Source organism: Cavia porcellus, unplaced genomic scaffold, assembly GCF_034190915.1.
Source record: "Cavia porcellus strain 051 isolate PalLab524CR breed Dunkin Hartley unplaced genomic scaffold, mCavPor4.1 scaffold_3, whole genome shotgun sequence".
NCBI lineage: Eukaryota > Metazoa > Chordata > Mammalia > Rodentia > Caviidae > Cavia > Cavia porcellus.
This window is the reverse complement of record NW_026947486.1, coordinates 21614044-21635324: the sequence shown is the minus strand read 5'-3', so window position 1 is coordinate 21635324 and position 21281 is coordinate 21614044. Positions and strand designations below refer to the sequence as shown.

The 21281-nt window shown below is 38.3% G+C and overlaps 1 protein-coding gene across 4 annotated transcripts in view; it reads right to left on the bottom strand.

Annotated features, from left to right (window-relative positions):
• Nucleotides 1-10296: 10296 nt before the first annotated feature.
• The window catches only part of Ccnb3 (cyclin B3), a 111695-nt gene continuing 100710 nt past the window's right edge, over nt 10297-21281 (bottom strand). For all 4 annotated transcript variants that reach the window (XM_063245852.1, XM_063245851.1, XM_013159051.3 and 1 more), the window contains 2 exons: nt 10835-10965; nt 10297-10600 (listed from right to left, as the gene is read on the bottom strand). In XM_063245852.1, coding sequence (XP_063101922.1) covers nt 10534-10600; nt 10835-10965 — 198 coding nt within the window. In that variant the 3' untranslated portion in view covers nt 10297-10533. The remainder of the gene's footprint in view (nt 10601-10834; nt 10966-21281) is intronic.

Genomic DNA, 21281 nt, shown 5'->3' with positions numbered 1-21281 from the left:
CATACTAGAAATGAGAAAAATTCTTTGGGTGGTGTGTTGACCCAAAGAGAAGGACAGAGACTAGAAGTTCTGACTCCTTATCAAGTTAGGGCTATTCTGGAGACAAAAGGTTACTTGCAGTTAACAAGGAAATAATTTTCCAAATATCAGGCCATGCTCTTAGACACTCCTGATGTTATAAAAACTTGAACTAGCCTTAATTCTGCCTCTCTGATGCCTACAGACACAGAAATTAGCAACTCTTGTGAACAAACGATATCCCAAACCTGTCCTAGCACTCCAGTACATCAGCGGCCTGCTGCTTCATGACCTCATGTGGTTAAATGATGGAAGTAATTTTGTACAAGAAGGACATCAAAAAGCAATTGTCATTTCACAATAGGTTATTGAGGCCAACTGCCTCCAGGGACCTCTGTTCAAAAAGCAGAAATTATAGGTCTTACTCAGACATCAATATTAGGAAAAGGTAAGAAGTCATATATCTATACAGACTCCATATATTCTCTTCTCATGCTACATGCCCATGCAGCAATCTGGAAAGAAGGAGCTCCCTGACTAAAAACACAAACACGAATTTCTATAATTCTTGGAGGCAGTCTATCTTCCCAAGCAGCCTGCTGTCATTCACTGCAAGGGATCCCAAACTAACATGTCTCATGTCTCTCTGGGAAATCAAAAGGCTGATATGGAGAAAACAAGGGGAGCCCTCAGCCCTTTAAAACCCTACCTTTATTCCCAGTTCCTGAGAAACATTCTTGCCCTTTCTTAAATAATGTAGTGACAACTTATAAAAATACTTCATGGGAAATGGTCACTAGAAGTTTCACAGGATTAAGAAGAAAACTAATTCTGAGGATCTCTAGAAAACCTGAGATTCTTCTTCAGAAAGCAAGACTTCAGTATTGCTTTGGGTGCAGGTAGGTGGGGTCACTAATGACCCTAATTCACTATAGCCTACACAGGCACCTGTATTGAAGGTCTTGTTTTTAACTAGATCCCTTATGTGGGTAATATTGGAAAGACTGTGGCTCTCAGGCTCTTGAGAGTTTATCTCACCCTCCCTCTTTGCTATACTTTATTCTCTACAAAAACCATGGAAATCTGACCTGCTCTTCATATGTGGGTATTACCCCAACATAATAGTAAAGTTACTTTCTTTCTCCCATTGAACCAACAGCTCAATAGTCACTCTTTTGTAGTTGTCTTCTGGGAGCTTGTTCTTCTTCACCCAGAAAGTGAGCCATAACATTCCAAGGCAGTTGGAGAGATATGCCCCAGTCAGTAGGGCCTACTGCTCCTTTCAGCAGGATGTAGCTGTGTTAAGATGGAGACATCTTGAGCCAGGCATGGTGGTGCACATCTGTAACCCCAGCACTCGGGAGGCTGAAGCAGGAGAATTGTTGTGAGTTCAAGACCAGCCTGGGCTACAAAGCAAGCTCAAGGCCAGTTTGAACTGTGTAGTGAGACCCTGCCTCACAAAGACAAAAAAAAAAGATGGAGCTATTTATGCCCTCAACATGCTATAAAGAATTATGGTGATATATGTGTCACAGAAGGAAATGAGGAGGTTAGGATACAGCAAATTTGGTTGAGGAAGTAGATTTGACCTCTTGATTACATAATCACAGCATGCATGCACAGAACAGATCCCAAAGCCCTGTACACAGATTTCTTGCAGGAACTCAGGTAGCTTTTTAACACAATGGCCCAGACCCAGACCAATCCTGAGGAGTGAGTGATAGAAAAAGACAGCCCTCATTGAATTTTTGCCACTGTTCTTTCTTGCATGGTGATCCTCCCTCATGCTGTAGTATGTACTTGTGATGGTTTATGTCTGTGTCCCCCAGGCCTCATGAGTTTGCATTGTGCATTTGTGATGGTTCATTGTCTAGTGCTTGGATTGATGGTGTCAGTATGCCACCCACATAGGGGTGGAGCCAGGATGTGATGTAATGGCAGGAAGAAGGTGTGTCTTGCTCTTTGCTGGTTCGAGCTTGCTGTTTGCAGCCACCATGAACAGTGGCCCAGCCATGCCTGCCTGCCTGGGAGCCAACTGAGTGTGGACTGAAACCTCCAAAAACTGTAAGAAATAAACCTTTCCTTTCCCAGCTTGGGCATCAGGTATTTTGTCTCAGCAATGAGCATGAAGTAACTAAGACAGTACCAGGTAACTAATTTGGTACAAGGAGTGGGGTCATTTGCTGTGACTATACCTGGCCATGTTTTTCAAGAGGCTTTGGAAATGGCTTGTGGGCAGAGTTTGGAAAGGTTCGGACATGTTGCCTGGATGCACAGAGCGGGAACAGCTTAGGCTGTTCTGTAGAGGAGATACTGGTCAGAGCTCAGGAGACCAGAAGGCTGATTATAGAAAGCCTCATGGTAAAGACCAGGCTTGGGAGGGTTCTGCTGGGATGAGGGACTGCATTGGTCATTGGACTCCACATGATGTGTATTATGGCTTGGCAGAAAGTTTGTCTAAATTTTGCTCCTGCGCAGAGACTTTGCCTGAGACTGAGACAAAGGGCAATGGATTGATTAATCTTGAAAAAGAAATTAAAAAGCAATTGAACTTTGAGGCCGTGGCATGGCTATTGTTGGGGGCTTTTAGCCAGCTGTATGTTTCAAATCAAGAGCAAAGAGCCCAGCAGGATAATTTAAAATGCTGTGAATTTGGCCAGAAGGAAAATTCCAGGGAGGCTGCGGATTGTAAAGACAGAGTTGAGATTTTCATTCCTGAAGAGAAACAGAGAGATAAGAAAGATGGTCTCGGGGCATCCCAGGAAGTGGGTCCCCACCCTGTGCAGTCTCACTACAAAGGTGAAAAAATTTGCTCAGAGGGAAAAGTTACAGAGCACCATGTTCCAGAATGGCGGCAGCAGCCACACAAATGGCAACAACACAGAGAAACTTTTCGTCACAATCAGGAAAACAGAGCCCTGCAATCCAGGCAACTGACCCCTACAGCCAAGAAGGAAAATAGCCTGGCTACTGCTTCTGCTAGCAGCAAACCTTGGTGGCATCCACAAGGTGCTGATTTTAGATGCAAGGAAAATGCACAAATTCTGAGGGTAAGATGGCTTCCACCTCGATTGCAAAGGGCTTGTCTGGCCAAGCAGAGTGTCCCTGAGAGGGCAATTTGTGAAGATGTAAGGGTGAAGCCGAAGGTTCAGTGGAGACCCCAGAAGTTTGGAAAAGCCAGGAATGTGGATCATTCAAGGGAAACTGCAAAAAGAGAGCAGAGAAGATTTAAGAGAAAGGCTGCAGGAGTTGAAATTGCTGGAAGTGCCATGGGGGTGGAATCACCCAAGCCTTTTGGAGCTTTGCAACCAGATTGCTTCAGATGCTGAGTGTGGAACACTATGACTTAATGTTTGTCCTACTAGATGTTGGACTTGCTTTGTTTCCAATGCTTTCTATTCCCCTGTTTGTAACTTTTGGAATGGTAATGTTTATCTTGTGCCTTTACATTTCAGAAATGTTTAACCTTGTTTCGTTTGTACAGGGGCTTACAGTTAAAGAGTTTGCCATAGATCTTGGAGGAGACTTGAGACTTGGACTTTCCAGCAATCCTGAAGCTGTTAGGACTTTGGCAACTCTTGGAGGTGGACTAAATGTTTTTGTATAAAGGTTATACATGAGTCCTGGGGGAAGGGGTGGAATGTCATGGTTTATGTCTGTGTCCTCCAGGCCTCATGAGTTTGCATTGTGTATTTGTGATTGGTTCATTGTCTAGTGCTTGGATTGATGGTGTCAGTGCTCCACCCACATAGGGGTGGAGCCAGGATGTCATGTAATGGCAGGGAGAAGGTGTGTCTTGCTCTTTGCTGGTTCAAGCTTGCTGTTTGCAGCTGCCATGAACGGCAGCCCAGCCATTCCCACCTGCCTGGGAGCCAACTGAGTATGGACTGAAACCTCCAAAAACTGTAAGAAATAAACCTTTCCTTTCCCAGCTTGGGCATCAGGTATTTTGTCTCAGCAGTGAGCATAAAGTAACTAAGACAGTACTTCTCCTTTTACTTGGACCAAACTCACTCCATAGAACTTGTTTCTCTTTTTGTATCTTAAATAAAACTTTACTACTATTGTTGCTTGTCTTGAACAATTCTTTGCTCAGGACAGAAAAAACCTAGAAACCATCTCCATAAATGACTTCAGCATCCCAATACCTGATCAAACAGGGGTCTAGTTGAAAGAATTAGACTACTGGGGACATGGATTAGAAGGGTATATCTTCTTCTGTAGCTCCTTCCTTCTCTACTTGCTGGCCACCATGACATAAGGTTTTTGCTTTCCTGTTATGCCCCTCTACCATACACTTTCAGTGCTGCAGCCAGCTGAAAATGTTACCCCCAAATATATGTCTCCTCCTTTAGGTTACAGGTGTTGGGTACTTTGTCCCAGTGAGAAAAGTGACTAAGACAGATTCTGATATCAAAGAAGTGGGTTAATTTCTGTGATTACTGACAGTGTAATGCAGAAGCCTTTAGAACTGGCTTGTAGAAGTTTGTAAATTATTGGAAATGCTGGTTTGAGAAGCCCTAAAATATTGTAAAATAAGCTTAATGGGAATTCTGGTTAGAACTCAGAAGACCAGAATACTGATATAAATGCAGGCTGTAATTATCAGGCTCAGAAGGTTTGAGTTGTGAACAAGGACTTCTACATGGCAGACAGGAAGCAAAAGAGGAGGAGTTGGGGACAGGAATATATCCTTCCAGGTTATACTCTGCATTACTGATCAGTCCCCATCTTGGCATTTGGACTCAAGGTCATGTATGTAGCAGTCTGGCACAAAATTTATCTACATTTTGCTCGTGTTTTGAGCCTTTGCAGGATGCCAAATTTAAGAGTTATGGACTAATCTGACAGAGGAAATTTCAAGGCAGCCCAATTTTCTGCCTGTATATGGGGTACTGCTTGCTGCTTTTCGTGAAATTAACACTGAAAAACAATAGCATGAAGTCCATTTAAAATATTTTGATCCCCACAAAGGAAACATCTGAAATTTTTATTCTTTCCAAAGTAAGATTGCTGAACAATTTTTTTTAAAGGTCAGTAATTTACATCAGGACAATAAAGCAAGACCTCATCTTTCACTATGTAAAAGTAGACTTCGCTTTGAGAAGGTAGGTTCAGGATCTCCTGCTTAAAAAGGCCCAGCTAGGAAACCGATTTCATGGAAATTCACAGTGCCCAGCCATCCAGGCACTCAGAGACTACTGCAGCCATGACTTAAAGTGGCCTGGCTACTGTTCAACATGGTGGTACACCTTGACACTATCCATGAAGTGCTGGCTTTATAGGAATGTAGAATGTAAGAGTTGCAGTGTCAGGGAGACTTCCATGTAGACATCAATGTGAGGCCACAGTGCAGAAAGTTAGAGAAGCCCCCATATATGGAACGTCTGAGGAAATTTGCAGAGGGAGCAAAGTCAATCCAAGATGGGAGCCAGGAGGGATATAACCTTCAAAGCCATAGGAGCAGGGACACCCAAGCTCTTTGGGGTTCACATCTTTGCACTAGGTGCTAGACATGTTATAGGAATTAATGTCTGCCTCATGAGTTTCAGTCTTGCTTTGGTGACATTGGTTTCTATCTCCCTATTCCTCCCTTTTGGAATGAGAATGTTTATGCTGTGCTATTTTATGTCAGAAGTGCTTAAAAATTTTATTGATATTTACAGGGGCTCACAGCTCAGTTTGCCTTGAGTTGAGGGGAGACTTTAGACTTTGACTTTTCAGCATCAATAAAATGTAAAACTTTGGTAACTTATAGAGAAGAACTATATGTATATTGTTACAGAGATGTGCATGAGTCTTTTGGGGGCCAGGAGTGGAATGTTATGGTTTGGATCTACGGTTTGTCTCCTAAGAGCCTCATATATTCATATGAGAGCTTTTGGACAGTGATTGGCCCCACGGGGGCTGTAAGACTAACTTGGTATTAAGAGATGGGGCCTGGTCACTGGAAGTATGCCTTGAAAGGTCTGTCTCCCTCCCTCCCTGTCTCCTTCCTGACTCTCTGCTTCCTGATCACCATGACATAAGCATCCTTGCACTATGCCCTTCCAGTTTGCCATTTGTGCCTTGAAGAAGGCTGATCATGCAAGGACTGAAACTTAATTTTGAGCCAAAATAATCCTCTGCTCCTTTAAATTGCAAGTGTCTAGTATTGTGGTCCAGTGGAAAGTAACTTAGCCCTCTTGCTATTGCTAGAATAAAATATCTCACATCCATAACTTAAAGCAGAGGTTTATTGTGGCCCATGGTTTTCAGAGGATTAAGTACATAGCTTTCTGATTCCAAAGTACAAATATGGTAGAAGACCCTCATGGAAGATAGGTGCCCACATCATGGAATCCAGAAAGCAATAGAAAAAGGCAAGAGCTTGGAACAAGAATGCACCTTTTCAGATCACACCCCCAGTGACTCACCTCTTCTAACCAGGCCCCACCTCCTAAAAACACATTCAGCTACTGAACTCATCAACGGATGAATCCACTGATGGATATAGCACCCTTATGATCCAATAATATTCCAAACACATGAGATTTGGGAGGACATTTTATACCTAAACCATATTACTGTGCTTGTGAGATGAAATTCTTGAACATGTTTTTAAACTATAAAGGGAAGAGAATGAAGATGTAGGAATAAAGAAATTAATAGGAAACCAGAAGTGATGACTTTATAAAAAATAATTGGGAATAACTATAACCAAAGAAGTATAAAGCACATATTCTGAAAACTGTAAGAGGAAAGACATCCCAAATCCATACATGAGAAGATGGCTAAAATAATACTACTCCTCAAATTGACCTACAAATTTATTTTTTTATTTTATGAAAGATTAAACAAAACAGAAAACAGGTAGAAATAATACATACTTTCAAAGAAAAAATAAACAGTAAGAAATCACTAGTTGATGATTACAGACTGTTCCCTTAAAATAGTTATTCAAGATACCAAAGTAGAGCATATAAAGTGGGGATTCAAACAGTGAGACTGCAAACAGTTCTGTTCAACTATCCAAAAAAACTTAGTAATATGGTTATCAATCCTATACACTTAAGCATACATGCAGTTATCTGTATCTTCAATTATGTTGAGATTGAACAAACTTCCAAGCAGGCTAGTATCACTCTGAACAAAGAATAATACTATTTCTGGGTTTCACATTATGACACTCTAGGATTAGCACTGGGTACTTTAGTGTCTCTTTTTCTTCAAAGTATCTGTTCATTTCATCATGTGTCATAAATAAGATCATTCTCATAAACTGTTTATAGATTCTACGCATGCATGAGTCTTAACATGTATTTCTATCCTTCATATATTAGAGAAACAAAACAAAGCAAGACAAAACAAAACATATTCCTATAAACACTTGAAACAAAAAAGATATATAAGACCATTGTACAAGGAGTTCTACCATAGTTCCTGTGTTGTCTCTTGTTATCTTCAATAGAATTGGCTATATCATCAGACATAGTATAAGTGAATATACCAGTACATAACAGTATTAACTAAAACAGAACTTTGTATACAGTATAAAACTTAAAAAGCAGGCAGTTATCAAACCAGAATGTGTATTGTAGAGTTGTCATCTTCACTGTAGTTGCCTATACCCTCAGACTTGATATTATCAATCATATCAGTTTTGAATAAAATCTGTCGATACCAAACAGCAATCAAACAAACCAGATTTAACTAAGATCAGTCTTGATAAAACAGTATAAACCATACTGGGATCCAGATTAAGATAATAGGAAATTAAAGATGATTACTGTGCTATATCCTGATGTTTTGGGGATAGCTGTCTGTGCCCTCAAATCTAATGCAAGTAGACAAATGGGGACAGAATAAAATCTATCAAAACAATGAATAAAATGTATCTAAGCAGAGTGGTGTGAGTAATGTGGATTTTAAATCCTGACACATTATTAACAATATCTTCTTCCGCCAGATCTTGGAAACAACCCAAGCGTCCATCAACTGAGGAATGGATAAAAAAGCTGTGGTATTTTTATATAATGGAGTACTACTCAGCTATAAAGAAGGATCACATTGAGATATTTTTGTTTTATTTTGCTGTCTTTTTCCTTTTTATCGGTCCCAGGGATTGAACTCACGACTGCCCCCACATTGAGATATTTATAAATGAATGGGCACAGCTTGAGACCATACTTCTAAGTGAAATAAATCAAACTCACTGAGCTTTTTCTCCTATTGACTTTCAATTTGATTCTTTTTGGCTGGTGAGAATGCCTGATATGATTAGAGTCCTTCTGAATTTACCCAGAATTTTTTGGTAATCCCAAATAGTCCACTTTGGAAACTGTTCACATACAATTGAAAGAAATGGATGGTCTTTTGCTGTTTGGTGGAGTGTTTGATAAATATCAGATATTTTAGAAAATTAAGTTTATAATTTAAGAAATTAGCTATTATTCCTTCATATATTCTCCCTCTAGCCTGTTTTTTTATTGACTATAACTACAAATAGATCAATTACAATTACAGTTGGCTCACTTGTGCCTCTTCCCCATCTGAGTTTCATTTTCAATATTTTAAGAGCCGTGTTTTCAGGTTAAGAATCGATTCCTCTGTTATTGTTCTTATCCAATTGTTTTCTCTCTTTCTAGACTCATTTCCAGAAATTTGATTTATTTTTATGTGTTCTGTCTTCTTCTATGAGAGCACGGCTTTCTACTATCTTAAATATATAGAATAAAGAGAGACATATATAAATGACTTCATGTACCAAATCTTTGGTATCACTTTCTTTGTCAATTTTGATTAGCTGAGTTTGCTCCTTATGCTTCTGCTTTCATGTCTGGGAAATTTTGATAAGGCATCCCTCATGGTGATTTCTTCACTTAATGGGTGGAGTTTCTCCTTTTATTTTGAAACAATTATTCATGCTCACTAAAATGAATCACTTTAAAACAGTTTACTATTTTGAGGTTGATTTAAAGTTGTTTAGGCTGAACTGAGTCAGCCTTTAACATCGGACTTATTTCCCTCTCACTTCTGAAGCCAAATCCTTAGGTTACCGCACTCTAGTATTATGATTTTTCACACTTTATTTGGTAGAAACAGCAGCTTTTTCTGACCTCATGTTAACTCTGGAGATTCTTTCTCCTGCGTCTTCTGGGTGGTTCTCTTCCTGGCTGCCCACACTCTCCTCACACACATGTGGGCACCAGACTGCTACAGGACCTGAAGGATCTGCACACTCTGAAGCTTCCACGCCAGGGACCTGCTCTCTTTGTAGCACCAGGCTCTGCACTTTCTGGTCCATGCTCGCCATGTCCATCCCTGTCTCCCAGGCAGTCACAGGGCTCTGGCTTCTTCATTCCTCTCTGCGCAGTGGCCCAGGGTCTCTCTCCAGGCAGGAAGCCAGGACAATGGTAGAGCTCCCACCATTTGGTTTGACAACCTCAGGTATTTCCTGTGTCAATTTCCCCCTTCTTTTTTAGCCGCTAAATTTAGAGGGTGAATCTAGCTCCTAGTTGTCCATCTTGTCAAAAGTCTCTTATGCATACTTTTAACATGGGCAGTTAAAAACCAGATAAGAACAAAAGAATCTTCCACATATAAGCTATGGTGAATCTCATATTAACAATGGGATACCCTAGAAATGGAGTGAATAAGACTGCATGGAGGTAACACACAGCTGTCTAATCTATGTGCACTTTAATACTGAGAGCTACATTCAAGCATCCAGTCTAGGATTTGCTTCAGTTTAAGGAGCACTGATATTGAGAGTGGATGCTGGTGATGTCCTGCAGTCACGTATGCTCCCTTCAATCGCTGTCCAGCTGTATTTCTGGAAGAAGTGTGAGCTGGGTCCCCTAATCCTGCAGTTACAGGGGTCACTTACCAATTGCAATACAAGTTATGCAGAGGAGGACATGGAAGCTGCCAAGGAGCCACCGGACAGGACACCAACCTCAAGCAGAGTTAGGAGGCACATGCAGAGGCCATTCATTCACTCACTCCCTCATTCATCCCTCCCTGGGGTAATGCACTGACACTTGCACTGTGATGACATTACAGCACTCAGATCTGCAGATGTAGAGTGATGGACATGAAGACAGATCAGAATTGGACCCAACTTCTAAATATTCAGCCGAGGGAGCTAAAATGGATCATATTCAACTGACCAAGATTAAGATTCCTTCTGTCAAACACTCACCTGTGGCCAGCATTTTCATAGGAATTAACTCCTTTACTCTTTCTTATGTTATATGCATAGGGTTCTGCAGCAATAAAAAGGGAGATGAGCCACTGTAACAACAACTATTAATTTTTTATTGTTAGTCAAATATAATAAAGTAACTTTTCTTTTATAAAACAACTTAAATACTTAAATATATACAACATTGTAACTTTGGAAAAACACAGACAGGGAAAAATGAAGAAAGTGACTAAAAGACAACTTTAAGCACAGAATAAATATAGACTATTGGTATGCCTGACTGGTCCTAATACTGCTGTCCAAGTGCCACATCCTCAGCCTCATAATTATCAGGTCAAAATCTCATCCAGTATCATCATGTCCAAGGGGGGAATTTTTGTGACTTCAAAGAATATCCTGCAAAAAAAGAGGGGTCAGCTCAGTATAAAATAGGCCAAAGCCAAACAGACTTCTAGTGGAACAAGTGTGACACAGAGCCCTTGTTTTCCTAGCTTGGTTTAACAACAAAAGTAGAAAGGAAAAAAAGTATCTAAGACCATTTCTCTTAAGTGACAGTGGTCTGAGCATAACATTTCAAAGTATTCCCAAGAAGGAGCACAGATCCAAACTCAGCTGTGGCTTGGTACTTACTTTTGAGAATACTTGGTATACACAGTCTTGAGCCTGTCACAACAATTGAAAGTCAGCAAGATGTTCAGCTGTCTAACCAGAGGGTGAAGCTCAAAAGTCATGTAGCCACTATAATACTCCAAGAGAGGAGCCTGGAAGAAGAAGCATGAACTATAACATCTATCACAGAAGGCATACACCTCCCACCATCTCTGCTGTACCAAGCCCAAATTTCCCATCTATGGTTTAGGAAGGGAAGATACTCAAGACATCTTAAAGACTCATATCTGGAGTAGATTCCCAGCAGAATCTTTTCTAATGGCTATAACTATATGTACCAGTGAGACATTAGCCTTGATCACAGATGTTCATGTAAGCTGAAATCCATTAAAGTCCTAGAAGAACAGAATTGATTTTATAATTTACTCACTCTTAGGCACATAGCCAATGGCCAAAGGAATCCCAGAAGAAACTTTGGATCTCAATTCAGCATCTGACAGGAAATAAAAGCTATTCCTCATCTGTAGCTATAAAGACTATCATTTAATACATACATTTTTCTCACTGAACTGTAAGACTGTCCATTATGTAGCTGAAGCAGCACAGTAATGTTTAAGAGCAAAGCTTTTGGAAGCAGACTGCTTCAGTTTCAAATTCTAGTTCTAACCCAGGTATGGTGATGCACGCCTATCATCCCCTCACTCAGGTGGCTGCGACAAGAGTATCACAAGTTCATGGCCAGTCTGAACTACATAAGCAAGATCCTGTCTCAAAAACACAATAAATAAATAAATAAATTCTAGTTATTCTAAGAGTGTGACCAGGAGCCAGTAATTTAACTTCATGGTGCCTCAGTTTCCCAATCTTCCAAATGGGGATCATTACAATAATTACATCATAGGTCAATTGAAAAAATATATATTAATCATATATACAAAGTCTAGCACATACTACATGCCTCCAAAAATGCTAGCTAGGATTAATTATTACTAAACTCAGGACTGGGGATTTAGCTCAGCGGCATAAGCGCCTGCCTTACAAGCAGGCAGTCGTGAGTTTGATCCCTGGTACCGATAAAAATGAAAAAAAAATTATTACTAAGCTCTGTGTAAAATGCTTGGAACACAAAGATGCCCTTCAAGAGTCCAATCTAGAGAAGGAGAAAGACATTCAAACAGAAACTATAAAATTTATGGTCAGTGACATGATGGAAATGAACATGGGCTACCTGAAGACAGCAGCAAGATACATGAATACTGGTTTGAAGTCACAAAGTTTTATAGAGGTGAGCGCATCTGCTATGGGTACTGAAAGTCAAGTAAAAGTTCAATAGGTAAAAAAAGGAAAAGGAGTTCTTGATACGTTAGTAGTTTCCTAAAACTGCCTTATTTTTCCTGAGCTCTTTTAAGTATCTTACCTGAAACCCCGAACATTTACCTGGAGGTAGGGATAAAATCAAAAAGCCTATCAATTTTTATATGGCTCCCAAGACACTTCTGCAGGAAAGCCAGTCCCCCACAACACTGTTTGGAAATCACTGCCACAAAGGTCAGTCACTGGCATCCTGAACAGGGACTAACATGAGTGGGCATGTTAAGTAACATTAGACAATGCCACTGTGGTAGTATAGTACTTCACCTTGACTGTTAACAGTGGCCTGCTCACTGTTCACATACATATTAAGACTCCTTCATCTACCATTTATTCTATACAGCTATATCAGTACTATTTCCAAAACTGACAAAAAGGAGCATGTCACTTTCCTGTTCAAAAAGACCTCACTGCCTTAGTAAAAAGTTGGTCTCTTCTGTTTATCATACATAAAGGTTTAGACTCAAACCCCAGTACCCCATCCAACCTTCTACACTTGAAGAAGTAAACGGAGCTCAAGATCCCTCACAATCTGAACACAATCTTCCATTCTGATCTTAACTCTCAGCATTCTGTTAAAATAGCCTCTGCTTATCCATAGAAAATGCCTTACTCTGCATCAAATACGTATCATTCTCCTTCCTTAAGCTTTTCGATTATTGTTCCTTGTACCTTAAACATCTACTCTCATAAGTTCCTACACCTTCCAAAATATAGCTAAAAGTCATCTTTTCTATGAAACCTACCTTATCGATAGACAAGGCAGTGTGCACAAAAGAGAGTAGAGCTAAACTACCTGAAATCAGTTTAGAGCCAACATTTAATTGATATTCATTGATTTCACCAGCAAATATTTTAACACAAGAATACTTCTATCCTAGTTAGCATAAAGGTTGCTGCAATAAGCTGCTCAGCTTTCCTTTTAGGACCCACTAAGTTTCCATAGAACCTAAGGGTCAAAACCTGGTTGAGCATAGGGCCTCCAGCACCATACTCTGAAGCTATGGCCAAGCAATATCTGATTATATAGCACATTTAGATTTCTGAACATCAGTTCTAGCTGTACCTCTTACTGGTTGTGCACACATGGAATGTCACTTCTTGCCTATAAATACGAATGATAATACTGATTGTTAGGAGCAACCCTGAGTGGCTATGGAGCCACCTGTACTCCATGTTGTGAGCTGAAAGTCTGGACAGTGACCTCCATCCAGCTGTGCAACCACCCCACATGGCTCAGAACATGGAAGGACCCCACCCAGTGTCTTCAACCACTGGAGGACCTTTGGGTAGGTCTCTTGGGGCCTAGTTTGGCCCAGCCCAGTGACCCCAACTCGTCGGGAAGACTCCTGCAACTCCATGCTACAAACCAAAAGGCTGCTCAGTGATCTCAATCCAACTGTGTAAACTCAGCACATTACTCAAAACCAGGTAGGACCCTGCCCAGCATCTTCAATCACCAGAGGACCTTCAGATAGGTCCTTCAAGGCCTGGTTTGTCCCCACCAAGTGACCCTGAGTGGCCGGAAGAAGCCTTCACTTCATATCACAAGTCAAAAGCCTGCACAGCAAAACTCATTCAGGTGTGCAACCTCGGCACATCACTCAGAGCCTGATAGGACTCCACCCAGTGACCCCAAGCAGCAGTGGAGCTTTGGTGTTCCATGTGGCATGAGCTAAAGGCCTGCACAGCATACTCTATCTAGGTACGCAGCCTTGGTACGCCACTCAGAACCTAGTGGAGTCCAACCCAACAACTTCAAGCAGCCAGGAAGCTTGAGAATACCACAAAGGGTGTGCTCAAAGCATGTGCAGTGTATGCCGCATATTTGAGGAAACTAAGAGTGCCTCTAGGGACCTGGTAAGGCCTGGCTAAAAACCTTCACTCAACTGGGGAAACTCCCAGCACTATGAACAGAAATTCTCAACCCAGGAAAAACTGAGACCCTGCATTCAGCTTCCCCAGGGAAACACAGGAAAATGACAAAACAAAAGAGCAAAATGCAATTTCAAACCTCCAGCCCATCCCAAACAAGCCTAGGAGACATGGACATAAAACAAAATGTAAGCCATATACCTGAAATGATAGTAACTGAAGTACATAAACAATTCCATGAAGCGGTAAAAGAACTGAGATAAGAAATAATCTCCGAAGTAAAAGATGAAATGATAAACATAATAAAAGAAATGCTGAACACATATAAGAAAGAGAGTTAAAAAAATTGAGGAACATTGCAAAAAGATGGAAACCGTGAATGAACAATATAAGAAAGCAACATAATATATGAAACAGATTCAAAGAAATATCCAGGAAATCAAAAATTCCATCAAGAGTTGGCAAAACTACCTCAATGAAAATGAAGATAGACTTTCAGACTTCAAAGAGAAGACTGCAGCTAATGAACAGGAAAGGAAAGATCTTTTAAAAATAACAAGGAATGAGGAAATAAAAATTCAATATCTGAGGCATGCAAGGATGGTTCAACATACATAAATCAATAAATGTAAACCACCATACCAATAGTCAAAAGTAAGAATCACATGATCATTTCTATGGATGCAGAAAAAGCTTTTGATAAGGTCCAACACTCATTTATGATAAGAACCTTACAGAAAACTGGAATAGATGGTCTTATCCTCAATATGATAAAGGTCATCTATGACAAACCAACAGACAGCATCATATTAAATAGCCAAAAACTGAAGGCCTTTACCTTAAAATCAGGCACAAGACAAGGATTTTCCTTATCACCACTGTTATTCAACATAGTACTGGAAAAACTGGCCAGAGCTATTAGACAAGAGAAAGAAATAAAAGGGGTAAAGATAGGAAAAGAGGAAGATAAATTATCATTATTTGCAGGTGACATGTTACTCTACAAAGAAGACCCACAAAACTCCATTGAAAGACTCTTAGATATAATAAATAAATTCAGCAATGTAGCTGGATACAAAATCAATGCTCAAAAATCAATACCATTTCTATACACAAACAACAAAATTACAGAGAGAGAAATAAGAGAAGCCAAATCCTTCACACCAGCATCTAAAAAATATGAAATACCTTGGAATTAATCTCAAGAAAGAAGTAAAAGATCTATACAGGGATAACTATAATACCCTGAACAAAGAAATCAAAGATATCTCAGAAAATGGAAAGACATCCCTTGCTCATGGGTAGGGAGAATAAACACTGTGAAAATGGCCATTCTCTCCAAAACTTTTATAGAGATTCAATGCAATCCTAATGAAAATACCATCAAAACACCTAACAGACCTAGAGAAATCACTCCTAATATTCATCTGGAACCAGACAAGATCCAGAATAGCAAAGGCAATTCTAGACAGCAAAGGCAAGGAAGGAGGCATCACAATCCCTGATTTGAAATTATACTACAAAGCTACTGTAATAAAATCAACATGGTACTGGAATAAAAACAGATCTGAAGACCAATGGAATAGACTAGAAAATACAATCACAACTACCAACACACTCAGCCACCTTGTCTTTGATAAAGGGGCCAAACATGTTCACTGGAAAAACAACAGTCTCTTTAATAAATAGTGCTGGAAAAACTGGCTCTCCATATGTCTAAATGGATCAAAGATCTGAATATTAAAACAGAAACACTAAATTTATTGGAAAACAAATTGTGTAAAAATCTTGAAGACATAGGAGTAGGTAAAGAATTCATGAAGAGGAATCAACCGAAACAGAACTACTTCCTAAAATCAATAACTGAGATCACGTCTTATTAAAAAGTTTCTGCATGGCAAAAGAAATCTCCAGCATAGTGAAAAGAAAAACCACAAACTGGGAAAACATCTTAGTGAACTGTCCCTCAGACAAGTCTTCTATCTAAAACATATAAAGAATTTTTTTAAAAAGTCAGATCCCTTAAATTTAAAGACTGAATCCAAAAATGGGCATCTGAGATGAATACACAATTCTCAGATGAAAAAATACAAATGGCAAATAAATACATGAAAAAATGTTCATTGTTAGTCATTAGAGAAATGCAAATTAAAACAACACTGAGATTCCATCTCGCTCCAGAAAGAATGGCCAAGCTCAAGAAAACTACCAACAACAAATGCTGGAGAGGCTGTGAGGAAAAAGGAACTCTCCTGCACTGTTGGTGGGAGTGTAGACTGGTGCAACCACTGTGGAGGTCAGTCTGGAGATTCCTCAAAAAGCTGGGATTGGAGGTTTCATTCAAGCCAGCTATTCCACTTCTGGGCATATTCCCAGAAGAACTGAAAATATTTACCACAGTGATATATGTGCACCCATGTTTATAGCAGCACAATTTGTAATAGCTAGATCTTGGAAACAAGCTATGTGTCCATCAACTGAGGAAAGGATAAAAAAGTTGTGGTATTTTTATACAATGGAGTACTACTCAGCTATAAAGAATAATCACATTGAGATATTTACTAATAAATGGGCACAACTTGAGACCTTACTCATAGGTGAAACAAACTCACATGTATAAATACCATATAGTCTCCCTAGTGTAAGAAATAATAAGTGTACATAAGAGTTTATGGTAATCGTGATTCCCTATTACATTGTTTCGAAACCTTATAATGATCGCATTGGTTAGTTGCAATAGGTTTGTCTTTGTTCATTTGATTTTGTTAACTGTGATGGTATGAACAGCTAATTTGAGGGAAACAAGTCATTATAATAGCCAGTACTGGTATAATATCCTCTTACTCTGAAGTCCTACCATTCTTTTGCTTTTCTGTTTCCATTGGCTCTATCATGTTGTACCTTACTGGATTGTATTATGTATGAAAATATAAACAAATTTTCTATGGAAAATGAGATAATATAGTAGCCATTGTTTGTTTTCTGTTATTTGGTTCTGAATACCCTGCAATACTCTCATTCTCTTGAATGTTTTATACTATTTTGCTATGTTTGATAATATTGTATATGAAGTTATACTCAAGTAATTCAAAGAAAGAGACACTGTGGTAATTACTGTTAATTACGAGTTGCCTTCCAGTGAAATTCTGTGTTGCTTATGTTATTTTGTTCTGATCTGCTTTGTTATGTCCTGTTTTGTCTTAATCTCTTTAAAATAAAAAAAATTCAACATCTGTAAAACGATGCAAAGAAAAATAACATAAGATTCATAGATGTAAACGAAAAACAAGGTAACAACACACATGTCAAAATACTATTTACAGAAGTAATAGTGAAAAATTCCAAATATGGGAAAGGAAACTGACATAAACATCAATGAAGCATATAGAAGTCCAAGTAGCAATAATCAAAATAAAACTACACCAAGACATATAGTAATCAACATCCCAGAAATTCAACATAAGAAATAGTAACAAAAACTATTAGAGAGAAGAGACATATCATCTATAAAAGAAAGCCCATCAGAATCACAGCAGACTTCTCAACACAAACAATGAAGTCAAGAAGAGCATGGAGTGAAGTATTTCAGATCCTAAAGGAAAATGACTTCTAACAAAGACTGATATACCCTGCAAAACCGTCCTTCAAAACTGATGGAGAAATAAGATACTTTCAAGAAAAATAACAATGAAGAACCTCATGACCACCAAATCAATCCTGCAAAGAATAGAGAAAGATATTTTAGATATAAATAAAAATAACTATGACTTCTAGAACACCAACAGGAAAAAACCACTAAGCAAAGCAACCAATTAAAGAGAGGAAAAAGGCAAACAACGAACAGCAGAAAGACAATGACAAAAATAAACGAATATATGTCAGTTATAACCATTAATGTAAATGGCCTCAATTCACCAATTAAAAGAAATGGACTGGCAGAATGCATCAAAGAACAATATCCAACATATGCTGTATACAAGAAACCCATCTAACCCAAAAAGAAAATCATAGATCAGAAGTCAAAGGATGGAAAACAATACTTCAAGCAACAGGAACCCCCAAAAAAGCAAGAGTAGCTATTTGGTTGACAAACAATTTAAACTTCAAACCAAGAATGATCAGAAGAGATAAAGAATGTCACTATATACTTACTAGTTACGGGTAAACTTCAAGAGGAAGAGATAACTATCTTAAACGTATATGCACCAAATATGAGAGCAACCAGGTATATAAAACAATTATTAACAGAAATGAAATATAAAATAAGCAATAAGACAATTATAACTGGAGACCTTAACATGCCATTGGCACAAAGAGACAGAACAATCAGGTAGAAAATCAGCAAAGAAATAAAAGACCTGAATCACACTTGTGAACAATGGACTTAATAGACATGTACAGAGTGTTCCACCCAACACCAACAGAATATACATTCATCTCAGCTACACATGGGACATTCTCTAAAATAGACCATATATGAGCCCATAGAACATGCTTAAGTAAATGCAAAAGAGCTGATATTACACCATGCATATTATGCGAACATAGTGCTCTAAAACTGGAAATTAATGACAAAAGAAACTGCAAAAACTCCATAAACATATGGAAATGAAATAATACACTCCTCAATATACAGGAAGGCAGACAATTCATGAACATAATGCAAACCACACAGGAAATACTTCAAAAAATCAACAACTGGAATCTCATATTATTAAAAACTTTTCTACTTCAAAAGAAATCACCAACAAAATGAAAAGAAAACCCACAGAATGAAAAAGAATTTTAACCAGCAATCTCTCAGACAAAGTACTTATATCCACAATATATAAAGAACTGAAAAACATCAAGCCCCCAATTCAAAGACCCTCTGCAAAAATGGGCATCTGAGATGAACATACATTTCTTAGAAGACGATATACAAATGGCAAATAAATACATGAAGAAATGTTCACCATCACTGGACATTTGAGAAATGAAAATTAAAACAGCATTGAGATTTCATCTCACTCCGGAAAGAATAGCTGCCATCAAGAAATCAACTGATAACAAATGTTGGCAATGCGGCTGGGGGAAAAGGAACACTGCTCCACTGTTGGTGGGAATATAGACTGGTGCGGCAACAGTCATTATGGAGATTTCTCAGAAAATTAGGATTGGAAGTTCCATTCAACCCAGCTATTCCCCTGCTGGGTATTTTCCTACAAAACTGAAAAGGTCATGTCACAGTGATATATGTGCACCCATGTTCATAGCAGCACAGTTTGTAAGAGCTAAATCTTGGAAACAACCAAGATGCCCATCAACTGCAGAGTAGATGAAAAAGATATGGCATTTTAATACAATGGAATATTTCTCATTTATAAAAAGGATGATCTTGAGGCCTTTATAGGTAAATGGAGGCAACTTGAGACTATCCTCATAAGTGAAATAAGTAAGAATCATATTTATAAATATCACATTGTGTCTCTAGTGTAAAAAGTAATAATAACTGTAGGAGTAGTAAAACCCAAAATGTGTAATTGCTATTTTAAAAAACAGAGGGAAAGAAAGTGCTCTAAATGATATACTGTATGTATGTTTAAGTGTATAAGATAGATAACCATACTACAAAGATTTTGCTGGATATCAAACAGAATGGTTTGCACTATCATTGTTTGATTGTCCAATTTTTATGCTTTGATTTTGTAACTTGAACAACTATTTCTAAGGTGACAGTATGTAATTTCTCAACTAATAATTTCTTAATGTTATTATTTTTTTAATTCTATATTATTTCTACCCTTTTCCTGCAATGCTTTTTCTCTCTAAAAAACACTCCTGAACAATAATAAATGGCTCACAGAAGCAACTAAATAAGAAATTAAACAATATCTACAATAAATGAAAATACAAACACAACTTACTGGAATCTATGGGATGCAATGAAAGCAGTCCTCAGAGGTAATTTATTGCAATGAATTCCCACATCAGGAAATCAGAATGAACACAAGTAAACAACCTGATGCTATATCTCAAATGTATAGAAAAACAAGAGCAAGTCAAGTCCAAAGAAAAAAGGGAGGAAATTATAATAATCAGAGCAGAAATTAACACAATAGAAACTAAGAAAACAAAACAAAGAATTGACACAATGAAGAGTTGGTTCTTTGAAAATATAAATAAAATTGATAAGCCAATAGCCAATCTTATTTTAAAAAGGAATGAAAAATTCAAATTCAGGAAATAAGGAAAGAATAGGGCAAAATCACTACAGAATCTGGAAATACAGAAGGTAATCAAAACTTACTTCAAAAACCTGTGCTCTCATAGGTTTCATGGCACAGAAGAAATGGACAAATTCCTAGAAACGTACAAATTACCAAACTTAGATCAAGAAGATGTAAAATTGCTGCATAAACCAATTTCAGCTAATGAAACTGAAAATATAATTAGAACCTTACCAACAAAGAAAAGCCCAGGTCCTGATGGATTCACTGCTGAATTCTACAAGAAATTTAAGGAAGACTTAGTGGCAACACTCCTCAAACCCTTCAATGAAATTGAAAGGGAAGCAATTCTCCCTAACTCATTCCTGGAAGCAAGTATTATCCTTACACCCCAAAACAGAGACAGACCCAACCAAAAAAGAGAACTATATGCCAATCTCCCTAATGAACATAGATACAAAAATCCTCAATAAAATACTGGCAAACAAAATGCAATGAATCATCAAGAAGCTTATACAACCAAGTGGAATTCATCCCAGGAATGCAGGGATGATTTAACATACGCAAATCAATAAGCATAATACATTGTATCAATAGAACCAAAAATAAGAATCACATGATGATTTCAGTAGATGCAGAAAAAAGTTTTTGATAATGTCCAGCACTCATTCTTGATAAGAACTCTATGGAACATCAGAATAGATGGTCTTTATCTCATTCTGATAAAAAGCCACCTATGACAAACCAACAGCCAGTATCATATTTAATGGTCAAAAATTGAAAGCTTTGCTCTAAATCAGGAAGAAGACAAGGATATCCACTGTCACCACTCCTATTCAATATACTGTTGGAAATACTAGCCAAACAATTAGACAAGAGAGAGAAACAAAAGAAATAAGTATAAGAAAGGAAGAACTTAGGAATAGTTGTACTTCTAAGACAGTAGTATTGAATTTATCAACTAGTGATTTTTAATGTTATTTTTTAAAATTCCGTATTATTTCTACCCAGTT